This window comes from Cydia pomonella, chromosome 22 (genome assembly GCF_033807575.1).
Source record: "Cydia pomonella isolate Wapato2018A chromosome 22, ilCydPomo1, whole genome shotgun sequence".
Lineage (NCBI taxonomy): Eukaryota > Metazoa > Arthropoda > Insecta > Lepidoptera > Tortricidae > Cydia > Cydia pomonella.
Genome location: NC_084724.1, coordinates 1,212,617 through 1,228,496, shown reverse-complemented (window position 1 = coordinate 1,228,496; position 15,880 = coordinate 1,212,617). Strand labels below are relative to the sequence as shown.

Genomic DNA, 15,880 nt, shown 5'->3' with positions numbered 1-15,880 from the left:
TCTAAGTATGGAGTGTGGAATTAAAAGGGGTTATTCCCACTAGTTACCACCAAGTTGTTACCAGTGGTAACTACTAGGATTTTTTTCCCACCTTTTACCAGTGGTAACTACTGGGAAAAAACCCACTAGTTACCACCAACTCGATTTGGCGGTAACTAATGGGAATTTTTTCCCAGTAGTTACCACTGGTAAAAGGTGGCATTTTTTTTCCCAGTATTTACCACCAAAATTTGGTAAGCGTTCAATACTAATAAAAACAGTCTAAATATAGTGCTTTAATCAATAATTAAGTCGAATTAATTTACAAGTTAATTAGTTATTAGTTTAATTATAAGTCGATTACTGTTTAAGTAAAAAAAATCCCAGTAGTTACCACTGTTAACAACTTGGTGGTAACTAGTGGGAATAACCCATTAAAAGGAGTAAAATCTCTTATGGCAGAACTGTTGCAAAAGTGACCAGCTTTCAGATTTAAATAATAGTTCCTAATCTCTCCGGTGGCGCTAGGTAGGCTCATGTATTACATGAACTATAGAGGTATGTTACATGAACCAATAATATAGAGATGAAATGAAGGAGGGGCAACAAATAACCCGACCAAATTACGTAGGTTGTTTGTGGTATGTTGTCAAGAATGTTAAAACGTGTTTTTAATTTTGTCGCATTGCGTATGTTCGGTCCCTCACGGGCGCACGCGTATATGACATCTATATAAATGCTAGGTCTATGACATTTTATTTCGGTGTATTATTGCGCCGCCTATTTAATGTTTTTTGATGGACACTTATGTATGAATAGAGATTTTCCTCCTTTTAATTCCACACTCCATATTTCTAAGTAGCTTCCACTTCAATTAAGAATTAAAATTGCCGCATATTTTGTTCATACTTTGAATTAGTTACTCAATTGCTCACTAGCTTTCACTTTATGAATATTAAACTAGTTAATGTAGTTTTTTCGTAAAACAGTGTGGTCAAGATGTATCCAAACAAAATGAAGTAAAAGTGACAAAGTGAGGTGAGATAACAGTGACGGAAAATGAATAAATGAAATAGGTTAAGTCGGACTTTGAAACGCAAAAGGCGCTAGGCGCGAACTTCGGATACCAACTGCATTCATTATTATTTCGTCTTCTCTTCGTTGTTGCCGCAGCTGTATCAGTAAAAACTAATTTTACTGCCATCTTTCGACACAGGACTAAAACTCTTAGTATGACATATGGCTATTTGACCCATGTTCTTTCACTGATAATGTATGATATCAAACGGTGTCGCCATTTATTCGAGCATGATTTGTTCTTGATTTTTCGAGGCACGTTTTTTTCTTAGATTTTGTTTATCTTATACGGAGTTATATATATCTTTTCTAGAATGAATGATCATTAAATTACCCTCAGCTCCTTAAGCTTGAATAGGGAAAGGTACAGAACAGAACGTTTATAAATGAATTAATTAGGCATGCAAAGTCTGTAAAATCGTGTATATTTTCTTTGAATCACTCTTAGTATCACATCACACATAATCATTATTTACCAATTTATAAGATTAATTTAATTTACAGTCATGCACTGTCTTTGGGTCGAAATTATTTCGTTCTTGTTTTGGACCACTCTGTCACGATTGTATTTCTGTATTTTATCAAATAAAATAATAAAGTGCTATTTTATGTCTATTTAGATTACATTTACGATGAGTAAAATTAAAAAATAATTTTCATCTCATATTAAAAGCTACACTTCGTCACATTTTTCGGGGACCAAAACCAAGACAACGAAAAGTATTTTAACCCCTTTGCCAAAAGTGAAGACACTTCTTTAGTCATTAGTTTTTAAGGGACCAAAGTTGTTGTTTATCTCCTTCATTGATACCCGGGAGCAAGCTAAAGATTACACATTGAATCACGAGCGTAGAGAAAATTGGACTCTTGAGCCTTGCGAGGGTAACAATCAAGGCACGATGGTTAAAAGAAATTTAAACACAACATTTACATTTTTCACTACACCAACACGAAGAAAATAATTGTTAAACATTACAAATCAAATCCAAATGAACTTTATTAAATATTTATTACTCAAAATCATCGCTTAAGTCAATTCCACCAGCCAATATGAGGAAACAATTTAAATGTAGCCGCTCTTGTGGTAAAATGCATTTTTCTCATTCGTTTTTGAAGAATAAAGAGAGCCTTTACGAGTTGGTGTGGAAAAATATGTTAAGGTACTTTGCGCCCCTCTAAGTAAATTACAATCTTAAAAAGACAAGAAATCCTACTTAAAAATACGTGTATATGTACCATAGTTATATAATTAAGTCTAAACTTAGTTAAGATAATCTCAAAATATAGAGATTGTAACCGAGTGGCTCCTAAAGCCAGTTGAGGGTAGATGAAAACATTACATGATCAAATAATGTAGGTTAAAGTCGGTCGTCCAGTGACATATCCAGGCGGTTTTGTATTTGGTTGGTTAACCAATAAATATAAGGTATAACTACACGAAAATGTATTTTGTGTATTTATTTGTTTATTTTTATTTAAATACCTAAAGATATAGAGTATATACAACAGACTGGAATTTGCGACTATTGACTGGAAGAAATTTGTTGTAAATAATACTATAGGCTGGAACTGTCTGCCGCATGCACCCGAAAACGTGGATCAAAATGGTTACCCCCATGGAACACCATAGATCAGGGGTCACCATTTAGTTTCTTAAGGGGTTTTTAAAATAATATAATCATCGCGGTCCATTTCTATTTGAGTTAATTAAATGATTAATAGCTATTTGTTTTACAAGGGGCCAAAGTTGTTGTTTAACCGTTCGTGCTAATATTGACACCCGAGCAAGCGAAAGATTCCAATTAAATGGAACCACGAGCGTAATAGCGAGTGGTTCGAGAAGTGGAATCTTGGTGGTTTCAAGCGAGGGTTAAACAAACTAGGCCTCCGAGTGAAACACAAAATTTCACCACACTAACGCTAGGAAATTATTAACTATAAAATACCAATAACATCAAACCAAATTATTTCCAAGTTTAAAATAATTAAAAGTCAATTCTACGTAGCTAACATAAAGAAACAACTCAAAATTTGCATTTGTCTTGACCCACATGTGGATAAAATGCAACTTTCTCATTCGTTTTTGAAGAATCAAGAGGGCCATTACCAGTCGGACTCGCCCACCGAGGGTTCCGTACTTTTTAGTATTTGTTGTTATAGCGATAACAGAAATACATCATTTGTAAAAATTTCAACTGTCTAGCTATCACGGTTCATGAGATACAGCCTGGTGACAGATAGACGGATGGACGGACAGCAGAGTCTTAGTAATAGGGTCCCGTTTTACCCTTTGGGTACGGAATCGAAAATCGGTCTGGATCCGGACCGCAGTCCGTCATTAAATTTCGGGCCCCTGCCACAGATGTTGAAGGCTAGCGTGCTAGGCAGACCGAAAAGGAGATGGCGAAAACGCATTCTACCCGGATTGGTGGGAAATAACAGACGACAGGGTAAAGTGGTGAAAACGAGGGGAGACAAAGGCCCAGCAGTGGGACAGTAGGCTGTAAAAAATACTATTATAAACCGGCTGTTTGCCATGACGTAAGAGATGAACGCATAGAATAGCGAAGTTTAATCCTTAACCTCTCTATAATTGCTTACTTTGCATTCCCAGGGTAAAAATGTGGTAACTGCCTATTATAGTCAAAGATAGTTACATTTTTTTTCTAAGTTCTAGCATTTTTAACCTGTAACGTAATGCAATATCTGTTACATAATGAAACTAGCAACTAGTCTACTACAATATTATGTACCTACTACAAACATAAAATAAAATTACAGATTTGGGGCATCACTAATTTCACAAAAAATAAACCTACTTACCTAAACATACAATAAAATAGATATTGATAGTTTCAATTGTTTCACTTAAAACGTAACGCGAGTCACTTTTTTATACAAAAGTAAGTTGAAGTTAGTTAGTTAGTTGGCTGCGGTTGATATACAACAAATTGTGTCAATATATTATCAATAATGTTAACATCCAGAGAGGAAAATGAGGACTACATTTGTATGAAAAGGCAATTTCACGCGGGACCTCCACTTTCGTCTCAACGGTATAATATTACTAAAACTACAATTATTGTTAAATTCCATGCTTATCAATAAAAATATTGTACTAATGATATATATCTAATCTGTGTGAATACGGAACCATTTATTCTACGAGTGTGACTCGCACTTGACCAGTTTCGCGTTTATGCGTATTGCGTATGTTATCTTACAAAAATATTAATTTTACATTAAGTAAAATCCGTAATATTAATTTTACATTAACTAATATTCTTAATATTAATTTTACATTAATTAAAGTTTGTAATATTAATTTAACATTAACTAAAATTCGTCTAAGCTAGAGTCAGGTCAGACCAAGCTAAGGTGGCAGCAATTTTTAGATTGTTTTTTTTTATGAAAATCTTTATTTTATTAATTAAATAACATTGAAAAATAAAATTACAGGAATTATATAAATACACATATTGTATTTGGTTAACTTATTATTGTTAGGTTAACTGGAAGAGATCCCTTTTAGGAATAAGTTCGCCTTTGTAGTACACAATTATGTTATATCTGATGTAATCAATAATTCTTTCTTCTCGTACAATAAAGTGTTTACTTACTTAATTACTTATTTTTATATGCATCGATTTGGCAGTGGCAAAGTGTGGTAGTGCCACGTCACCCACTTTATAGGAATTTAATACTTAGGTGGCGCCCCCACACTGACTTCTTAAACCGGTGCGGTGTTAGAGTCAGACCAAGCCAGACGGTGCAAGTGTTAAATAAACATCATAGTAGACGTTAGACGTAGTTAGACGTTTAAAATAACACTTACTAAGTTAATAATATAACTAATATCACAATTGGCAATGAACTTAGAACACAATTCTATGGAATTATATGGAATTTACTATCTATTGAATAGGGTTGTTTCCATCTACAAATCTTAGGGCAGAATTGTATCCCAATAAATTCTTTTGGATTATAAGATCATGTTAAACTACTTTTAGGGGACCTGTAATGATCATATTTTTGTAAATATTCAATTTAAAATATCTTTTGGCACACGTCACGTGACCAAACTCGAAACTTCATTGAAGATTCTGATGACGTCACAACTCTCGGATTGACACTGTTGACAGTTAGGCGATAAACAACAAATGACAAATGTCAGTTGACAGTTCGTATCTTCTACGTGTGTATGTAGTTGTGTCAAACCGTAAACTGTGACGTCACACAATTTTTAAAGAGCGTTTTGGGCGCGAAATCATCTGTCAAAATATATTTTGTTAATTTAACATATTTAAAGCCGTTTTTAGTATAAAAGTAGAATTTTAGGGCAACTTTTAGTTAATATAGAACGTAATACAAGCGTTTCGAAAAATTGGAAACAACCCTATTATATACTTAATTAATCTTCTTTTGACATGTTACAATATAAATTGTTTTACTTTGAATACCCGTGTAGTGTTAAAAAAAACTAATTTTGTTTCCTAATATATACACCGTGTTCTTTTTACAAGCTTTTATTTAACTTGCCCTGTTAGTATGTATGGGACAAATCTTGCAAGTTAAATTTGACCCACTACCCGGTTTCCGATGAAGCTGAAAATTTGCATACATATGTAAGTCGGGTGACAATGCAATATTATGGTACCATCAAGTTGATCTGATGATGGAGACAGGAAGTAGCCATAGGAACTCTGTGATAAAACAACGCAACCTAATTGTGTTTGGGTTTTATAGAATTATCTTGATGAGTAGCCTGTAGAAAAAAAAGTACAGTCAGCGATAAAAGCTTGTACCAAAAATTAAATTTTTGCCAAAAACTTATTTCGTTGATTTCAAGGGTGCATTCCTGAGCTTAATATAGGCAACTTTCCCAGAGACACCGGTATTCTAATTAGCTCCATTTCGGAGATAATCGATATTGTATTTTTATCTGATAAGGCCCCCACGAGCGTGTACACTTGCCTTAGGGCCTGTTTACATATTGATTAGTTTTAATTACGAGTTTATACATTTGCTACTAAACCTAAGTACTATCTCGGACGATCGATTTTCGATCGAAATGACATTGATATGTCACAGTTTTCAATTGTTTGATTGTAATTAAATGTAATGCCCGTGTTACAACAACGCTATAAGCAACATTAAATGACTTCTTATACAAAAAATTAAAATTAAAAAAAAGCATTTTTTTATTAACTATGCCATGTACTTTTCTTCGACGTACTTACCCATACCCTGAAGTTAACGGAATTACGGAGTTACGGAATAAAAACACGGTGTAGATATTTGACATAATTTTCAAAATGATATGACCCTACACAAAATTAAGACTGTTTACAAAAAAATCCCTTTATGTATGATATTATAATACTGGTTTTCATTTTTTAGAATGCCCTGACAGGGTATTGTACCTCCTACTTTACAAATAACACCTGTGTATTGTAATGCACCTGATTATGCAAATAAATAAAATACAAAAATATTTTCATCACACTTGCTCGAAAAAGATCCTATTTCTTTCAGGTGTACTGAAGGACAAAAGCCTATATTGTTCCCGCGGGAGTTATGGGTTGTGAAAAAAGCTATAACTCTCTAGGGAGTTATAGCTTTATTTTAAATTATGTCACTTATTCATACAAACCAAGTAGCATAAATGAGTTTTACTTTTAAAATACTGACGTAGGTATATATTTAACTTAATATTTTTGTTTATGTTTTAAATTTATTTAATTTGATTGATTTAACAGCCGTTTAAAATATTTTCACATAATTTTCAATCGTCGCTGAATGCCGAATAGGTCTGTGCTGTGCCTTCGACGCCTAACCTGTCAATAAATTACAAAATGGCGGATGAATGTTTGATATGTCACCGTATTTAAGAATTATTTCACTCGAAATTTAGTTTTTTTCTTCGCAAGTGTGATAAAAAACATTGTGTGTAACTCCGGGAGTAAAAATATTGCAAACTCGGGTCTTTAATTCCCTCATATCCAAAATATTACTTACCCTCCTCGTTGCACAATGTACTAATTATCTATCACTATGGTATTTTGGTTTGAAACTTATTTTCAAAAATCCGTCATCCTCGTAATTCTTAGTCGAAATGAGTCAAAAGTTGTTAGTTTCCCGAAGAAAAGAAAATGGTACATGTTTTTTTAATGTCCAGTTAGTTACTTATACATTCAGTTTTAATGTTTGTGTACATGTGGTCGGCCGATCGTTAAATCAGGCAGATCGTGAAATTCCTAGGCAAATTCCCGTTACGTGGGGTCCTATTTCTGGACAGTTTGCCCTTGGGGCATCTGAAAGAACCTAAAACATTACCTAGACAAAAACTTCACGATCGGCCTAATTTTACGATCGGCCCCCGGCATACATATCTCATTCAAACAACAAGTTCCTCTTCATTCAATTTCTCCAAAAAATTAGTCGAAATATCATTCTCAGGCCTCAGCCCTTCTTTACCTCTATAATAAGGAAACTCATTCGACGTGGACAAATAATAAATACCACGCTTACTAAAATCAGTTTCTAATCCGACGACATTCGTCTCAGTACTGTTGCATTCATTATATCTCGCTGCTTGTACCGAGTCGCATTTCTGTCCGATGAATTTCTTGGGATGTTCTAAAGCTTGCCACCAATATAGAACAGATTTCAAATGACTACAGACAACCAGGCAAGGTAAGTAAGGTATGTCGCTGGGCTGATACTCTCCGCCGTTGGCGTAATAGTCTACATGGCCTAGGGGTTCTGGTGTGCCGAAGCCATCGATGTTGGTGTGGACGATGTCGATGTGCTCGGCGTCTGAGGGGTTGAGGCGGTGTTCGAGAGGCATGGTCTTGAAGCAGGGCCCGGAGGGATCGAGGCCGGTTAACCTGGAATTAAAAGGCAGAGGGGAAAGTATTGTTAGTAGGTTGCTATGGCATCATTGTTGTTTTTGTCTGTATTTACCAAATCAAACAAATTCCACTAAAATCCACTGGACCACTGCGACTTAGGTAATACTAGTAGTAGAACACTTTATTGTAATAAACCGGCCAAAAGCATGTCGGGCCATGCTCAGAGTAGGGTAGTTACTCTTCCATCAAGCGTCGCAATAAGCTGTAGATGTACGTATTTTTACTATGAAGAGGAAACTTTTTGCGATTACTCAAAAACAGATAAACTGATCACTGGTCTTTCTTAAGCTCTACTTCCATGATATTTTTCATATTTTTTTGACTTATGGTTCAAAAGTTAGAGGGGGGGGGACAATTTTTTCTTTCGGAGCGATTATCTCCGAATATATTCACTTTATCAAAAAATGTTTGTTGAAGACCCCTATTAGTTTTGAAAGACCTTTCCAACGATATCCCACACTGTAGAGTTGAAGCAAAAAAACGTACGTGAAAAACCGTACCCTAAAAAAATTTTTTAGATTTTATTGTACGACTTTGTCGGCTTTATTGATTTATATATCCATGCCAAATTGCAGCTTTCTAGCACTAACGACCACGACCACGGAGCAAAGCCTCGGACAGACAGACAGACGGACATGGCGAAACTATAAGGGTTCCTAGTTGACTAAGAAACCCTGAAACAGGAAAGAACACACATCATTTGTACAAAGACGAACTTATTTCTTTCAGGGATGAAATCCGTTAAAAATACAATTTACCTAGATCATCTTGAATTTTCAACACTGACTTGGTAAGCAAATTTATATGAAAATATGACGCTTATAATTGTACACGTTAACTTAGATACATACTTACGTTAACAGAGATTACAATGATGTGGTAAATATAGAAAATATGTTAATAATAACAAAAAGTTACCTAGAAGCTTTGATACCCGTGGCGGTATGTGGAAATATTTAACTGTAGAGATTGATATGAGCTAATCTGAGTCCGACCAGTAGTAATAATGACGTTCATGATAATAATGATGATGAAAATAATGATCATGAAAGTGATGACAATGATAGCGACAGTGGTGAAAATGCTGAAAAAAGAACATAAGAGGTTCTCTTCTTCTTCCTTGCCACTTCTCAATATTTGGGGTCGGCTCTCCTCGTTCTAAGGCGCCAGGACAGTCTGTCCTGGGTTGTCGTATCTGTAAGTTGGGCTCGCTCCAAGTCGCGGGTTATAGTAGCCAGCCACGTGGTTTTGGGTCTTCCACTGCCTTTTCTGGTACATGGTATTATCAGCGCCTTCCTGACCACTTGATCTTCAGAAACATAAGAACATAAGAGGTTACCTAGAAGGTTTAGTGCCGGTGACATTATAGAAGTGTTTGGCGGCGTAGCTGACGACGTGGGCGCCGAGGCTGAGCCCGACCAGCTCCAGGTTGTCCGCCGTCAGACCACGCTCCGTCAGTTTCACTAGGAACTCGCCCATCTTCTGCCCGATGACTCGAGTGAGACGCACGGATCTGGAAGTAGAGAATAAAGCATGACTCTAGCAATAGATAAAATATTAGAACTAAAAAATATATGTGATCTCTAAAAGAAAATCTGGTGAAGCCTGACGTACAGGGCGCGTTGCGCGCACTCTAATAACGGGCGCCTTAAATAATCGAACCCTGATGTAAAAGCGATGCCGGGCGCCTTCGGCAGCCTCGTACTGAGATAGTAGTAGATGGACGTGCCCTGCGCAATAGTTACAACTAGGTATCTATGTTGATATTATTGGTAATTACTTACTTGGGGTAGATATAGGTGAGAAAATTAAAAGTCTCAGTGATAAACACGTTGTAACCGCGTTTAGCGTAAGAAGTTCCGACGGCCTGCGTGTGGGGCCACACCGCGCTGTCCAGGAATCCCACGGCGTAGAGGACTGTCTTCTTATTCACGAAATCTGGAATAGCATGTCAAAATATAGTTAAATAAACTTATATAATTTTAACAAGCAAATACGTCTGCGAGCGATATTCCAAATTTTATATGAAAGGATTGAAAACTTCCGTGATCCGTGCGTTACTCTTAATCAATTGAGCTGCGGAAGCCTACCAGAATTTCGCAAATCTTTCCATTCCTTCCCTTAATAGCTCAATTGGTTAAGAGCAATGCACGGTTGCGGGTTCAAGTCCTGCCGGAAGCGTAACTTTTTCCATTTCTTCCTTTAATATATATATATATATATATAGTTAAATAGATAGAAAATGAACAATCTATACTTATTATAGCAATATATTGGTTAGAAAAATAATCAGGAAACAATAAAAAAATACCAGGCCCGAAAGATACAAATTTGAAGTTTTTTTTTAACTTCCGAAATGAAAGATTCAGAATTTATTTATTAATAATGAAGAAAACAAATGGCACCATTCGATTTCACAAATGACATTAAAAACTAATTGTGTAACAACTATATCAGAAAACATAATATTACACCGTCAAAATCGCAAATTAAAGAACAAACCTGAGGCCCATTCCTCGAACGGTATTAGTATTAGTCTAATATTATTAGTGCGTTGCCATGGTAACCTATACGACTTGACAGTTCGTGGACTAATAATATTAGTCTAGTACTGTTCGAGAAATTGGCCCCTGATCGTCTAATACCATTAAATAATAACTTGTTATCTAGCCTATTCTAATTCAGATAGAATTCCGCTGGCGCTGCGGTATCCTCGGCCGAAAGCGTCAAGCGCCGCAAATATGCAGCACTAGGAAGCAGCTACATGTTTGCGGCGTTTGGCGTTGAAACCTTGGGGCCATGGGGGCCAAGTGCGCGTCGGCTTTTGAAAGATTTGTCGGCGCGCCTAATAGAGGCCTCGGGCGACCAGAGGGCTGGCCACTATTTCGCACAGCGTATAAGTATCGTCATACAGCGGGGAAATACGGCCACCTTGCCCATTGACGGCGATTTGGGCCAATTTTTTTATCTTTAGTTCTTTGTAAGTTTTATTATGTTTGTTTATTTCTTTGTTTTTGGATATTAAAATCCCCTGACATATTATAAAGCTCTAAAAAAATTCAGATATATTCATATTTCATATTCACATAAAACAGAAAACGCTAAACTAGCAATAAAAATAGTGCTTAATGTAAACAATAACGTTTCGTTGTAAATAACCGGCGTGCTCGATGAATTTAAATGTCACAGTTCTGTAAAATGGAGCTCTTTCGTGAATTATTCATGTGCTAGGCCAAGAGGTTCATGCGAAAAATGAACAAACTCACTGGAACTCAGAACCCCTAGGGTAATTTTTTGCGAAAGTGTGACGCGACGTTCACGTTTGCGTTAAGTCTCATTTTGTATAGGATTTAGAAACATCGCGCCAAGCGGGACGTTATGGAAACTCAAAATCCCTTACAAAATGAGACTTAACGCAAACGCGTACATCACGTCTCGCTATCGAATAAATTTACACTAGGGGTACAGATCACCTCAAATTTAGTATAAAAAGTGTTCGATTATTTCAATTGTACTTACAAAGAGAATGAGTTTAGATGTGAATTGTCAAAGTAATTTTTGTAGTCAACTAAATTCACTGCCATCTTTCGACACAGGACTAAAACTATTAGTATGACATATGGTTATTTGAGCCATGTTCTTTCACTGATATGTGTTGAATATGAAGAGGTGTCGCCATCTACTCGATTACAGGGCAAAAGTATATCGCCTTCTGTTCGAGCATTTTGCTGGATTATTCGAGGTACTTTTTTTTCTTAAATTTTATTTATCTTATACGGAGTTACATATCTTTGGTATATAGCATAACCGTAAAGAAAAAGTCGTTATTTACTTAATTGACAAGCACCCATATAGGTATTTATGAAGCCGATGGTCCCGAGTTCAAATCCTGGTAAGGGCATTTATTTATGTGATGAGGACGAATATTTGTTCCTGTCATGGGTGTTTCGAACCCAGGACCATCGGCTTCATATAGGCACTATAGACAGGGTCACCACCCACTAGGTCAGACCTGTCGTCGAATATATATATATCGATATATATATATATCAACATACCTACCACAATACAATAACGGGATAAACGGGAGCTTTATAACATATAATAAATTTAAAATTAATTAAAATTTCAAATTTGGAGTTTAGAGGATATTTCTTTTTAACTTAGCAGTATTCTGACGGCAGCTCCTATACTATATCTTCGAACGGCAGCTGGCCAGTGCACGAGCTATTGCGGTGAAATATGGCGGTCAGACATCTTTACGGCTTACGCCACTTCATTCTTTCAAGCCTAGCTTTTTCAGATTTGTAAAATATGAATATTATATTTGACGACTGGTCTGGTCCTTGTCTGAATACCCACAATACAAGCTTTCCTGAGCTTACCGTGGGGCTTAGTCAATTTGTGTAAAAATGTCTTATATATATATATTTTTATACCGAACTCCATCATAATATAAATAAGATGTTGCACATAAAAGCAAAGCAATTACTACCTTCCCAGGCGGAGAGTATTAGGTTTATTGGTACATATATCTACGTCTGAGATGCAAGGGTATCACCAGCTGATGGACTGCCTCCGCCAGTTCATAAAACCGATGGCCAAAGGGAGGGATAGACATAGATTTAGTTAAAAAAGATACCTCTAGGGGGGCAGCTGATGGACCAGCTTGGATCTGACACGTACCCACTCGCTTGCCCATGGCCACCATCCTTGGAGCGGGCAGCACCGGCATGGGGGAGGGGTATACATTTACTTAGAAATTGTATTCGCTGGGGGGGGGGGGGGGGTAGCCCGCCGCCTTACCCCTTAGCTGATGACAGACCAGCTGCAGCTTGGGTCTGACACGTACCTACTCGTTTATCCTTGGTCAGAACCTCGGAGCGCGGCCAGTACCACCATGAACCTCCTCGTGATCTGGTGTCGAGCTGATAATGGACCAGCTTGGATCTAACACGTACCCACTCGCTTGTCCTTAACCAGCATCCTTGGAACGGCCAGGACCGACATGGATCTCTTCCTGACCTGGCCGTTGATGAGTTATTGCTGATGGACCAGTTTGGATCTGACACATACCCATTCGCTTGTCCTTAGCCAGCATCCTCGGAGCGGCCAGCACTGACATGGACCTCCTCGTGACCTGGCCGTTGACGAGCTGATGATGAACCACCTGCAGCTTGGGCATGCTCCCAGCGCTGATGCTGGAGTTATTCATGATGCCTGGGCCTGGAGGACAAAGATAGGTATAAGTTTTTTGTGTAATATCATTTTGATGCAAGGTTTTATCGTTGGCTGGTCGGATACCTTTGTTTGTCATAAGTATTGAAAGTCATAAGGTAAGGATAGTCAGATTGTCATTAGTTATAACTCTGAAACCGTTAACTTTTCGGGATTTTCGTAAGGTTATCCTATAGATAGGTTGGGTAAAATTTGTGCTCTAGGGGGGGGGGGGGACACAGCTGCACCCCCTGTACCTGCATACGCCCGTGTCGCTTGCCCTTATCCCAAGTTATCGTGTAATATGTAACGATATTGTTTTATAAATAAATGAGTCATCATTCGCTTGCCCTTATCCCATTCATTTGGGGTCGGCGCAGCATGTCTTTTCCTTCCATATCTTTCTGTCACCCGTCATCTCATCATTCACTCGCGTTCGTTTCATGTCATCTCTCACACAATCCATCCACCTTTTCCTAGGTTTTCCTCTCCCGTTCCATCCCTCCACATTCATTCGTAATACCTTTCTCGTCACATGACTTTCATCCCGACGCATCACATGCCCATACCACGCTAGGCGATTCGCTCTTACTTTTTAGGGTTCCGTAGCCAAATGGCAAAAAACGGAACCCTTAAAGATTCGTCATGTCCGTCTGTCTGTCCGATTATGTCACAGCCACTTTTTTCCGAAACTATAAGAGCTATACTGTTCAAACTTGGTAAGTAGATGTATTCTATGAACCGCATTAAGATGTTTACACAAAAATAGAAAAAAAAAACAATAAATTTTGGGGGTTCCCCATACTTAGAACTGAAACTCAACAAAATCTTTTTTCATCAAACCCATACGTGTGGGGTATCTATGGATAGGTCTTTAAAAATGATATTGAGGTTTCTAATATCATTTTTTTCTAAACTGAATAGTTTGCGCGAGAGACACTTCCAAAGTGAAAAAAGTGTGTCCCCCCCCCCCCCCCTGTAACTTCTAAAATAACAGAATGAAAAATCTAAAAAAATATATGATATACATTACCATGCAAACTTCCACCGAAAATTGGTTTGAACCAGATCTAGTAAGTAGTTTTTTTAATACGTCATAAATGGTACGGAACCCTTCATGGGCGAGTCCGACTCGCACTTGGCCGCTTTTTTCTATTATGGGTGCAACTTAATAAATGAGTACGAGTATGTAATTATGTTTTAATGTAATTATGTCCCTACGTTTAAAAGAAGGTTAGAAGTAAACACCAGCCTGTAATTAATCCAAATTAAAAATAAATCCGTCATCATTGTCATAAGTGCCTGATTAAGTAAATATGTCCCGTTTCTTATTGTCTCTTTGAAGTAATGGTTAAATAACATGTTCGTCATTTTATATAATGGCAGGACACGGTGGGAAATAATGCGAAACGATGTCACGCGTTGTGCTAATTATTGTAATTATAACACGCGCAGGTCAAGTGCGCGCGCGCATCGCTCGGTTGCAGTACCTACGTCCCTAGTAACAGTACATACTTAGACAGAATAAACAGAAGTATAAATTAAACCGTGTCTCTACTCTCTGACGACCGACGACCTGTTTGGCCTAGTGGGTAGTTACCCTGTCTATGAAGCCCAAGGTCCTGGGTTTGTGAGACTTAGGGCATGTTTCACAATGTCCAAGTAAAGTCCTGAATAAGCTACCTGCGACTTATCTGACGAATAAAGTCATTGTTGGCGTCTCACAATCTTCAAATAAGCTTAACTGGTAGATAAAATAAAGTGCTAAGTTTTGGTAGTAGGTAGTTTTATCTGGCAGTTAATTTATTTGTTAGTTAGCTATCCAATATTTTACTTGGACATATTGTGAAACAGGCCCTTAGTCAATTTGTGTAATTATATTATAATGATCTTTGCTAGATTTTAATTAATTTACATTGCCAATAAACCTTAAAAAAACCTTCGACGTAACTTGTAACAATCCTGAAAGCATAAAGTCCTTGTTATAATTCAACGTGGACGAAGTTACGGGCAGAGTATGTATGGTATACAAAGTAATTATACTAAATTATTCTATTACGAGAACCATGACAAGTATGTCAAAGCCGACCACTTAACCCTATTTATTTAAAAGGATGTTATTGAAAAACAATTATACCTATTACCTTCTATAACCTTACGTTCGCATAACTCACTTAAAATAAACTAAAATAGGCCCTTGAGGCATTGTACCAAGGATGCTGGCGGCATTTCCTCGTTCTATCGCAATACTGATACGTTGTGTGAGGAAGCTCTTCGGTCACCAGTTACGTCCACCAGACGTTTCACGATTTCTCCAAAAAACTTGTGGGCGCAGGGACGGACCTATGGACCTAGAGTCGTAAGTACTTAATTTGATAACCTATATTTTATCCGAAGCATAGTAAAGGCTCATCCCATACGAACTGAAATTAAGCACCGGAATGTGTGGAATCTCTATGGTCACATAATATTCTATACAAAAAAACAGGTGCCATAGACAATTATTATTCGGTGACCATACATGCCTAATCACACTGTGAGACGCGTCTAAGATAAATGCATGCTTCTGTTATGAAGTAGCTTGTAGGTTTTTATTCCCTTGCGAGTGTCGAATATTTGCGGAAATTTACGGGTAAACGGCTGTATTTTTTTATTGCGTTTGCTTAGAAGTTTGATTCACAGCTCCAAGGGAC

General features: G+C 37.2%; 1 protein-coding gene across 3 annotated transcripts in view; it reads right to left on the bottom strand.

The window, feature by feature from the left end:
* Positions 1–1,462: 1,462 nt before the first annotated feature.
* Positions 1,463–15,880, bottom strand: part of LOC133530331 (phospholipase A1-like) — a 62,342-nt gene continuing 47,924 nt past the window's right edge. For all 3 annotated transcript variants that reach the window (XM_061868238.1, XM_061868239.1, XM_061868240.1), the window contains exons 3-6: positions 13,047–13,196; positions 9,755–9,908; positions 9,310–9,483; positions 1,463–7,946 (exon numbers count right to left, since the gene is read on the bottom strand). In XM_061868238.1, the coding sequence (XP_061724222.1) occupies positions 7,454–7,946; positions 9,310–9,483; positions 9,755–9,908; positions 13,047–13,196 (971 nt within the window). In that variant the 3' untranslated portion in view covers positions 1,463–7,453. The remainder of the gene's footprint in view (positions 7,947–9,309; positions 9,484–9,754; positions 9,909–13,046; positions 13,197–15,880) is intronic.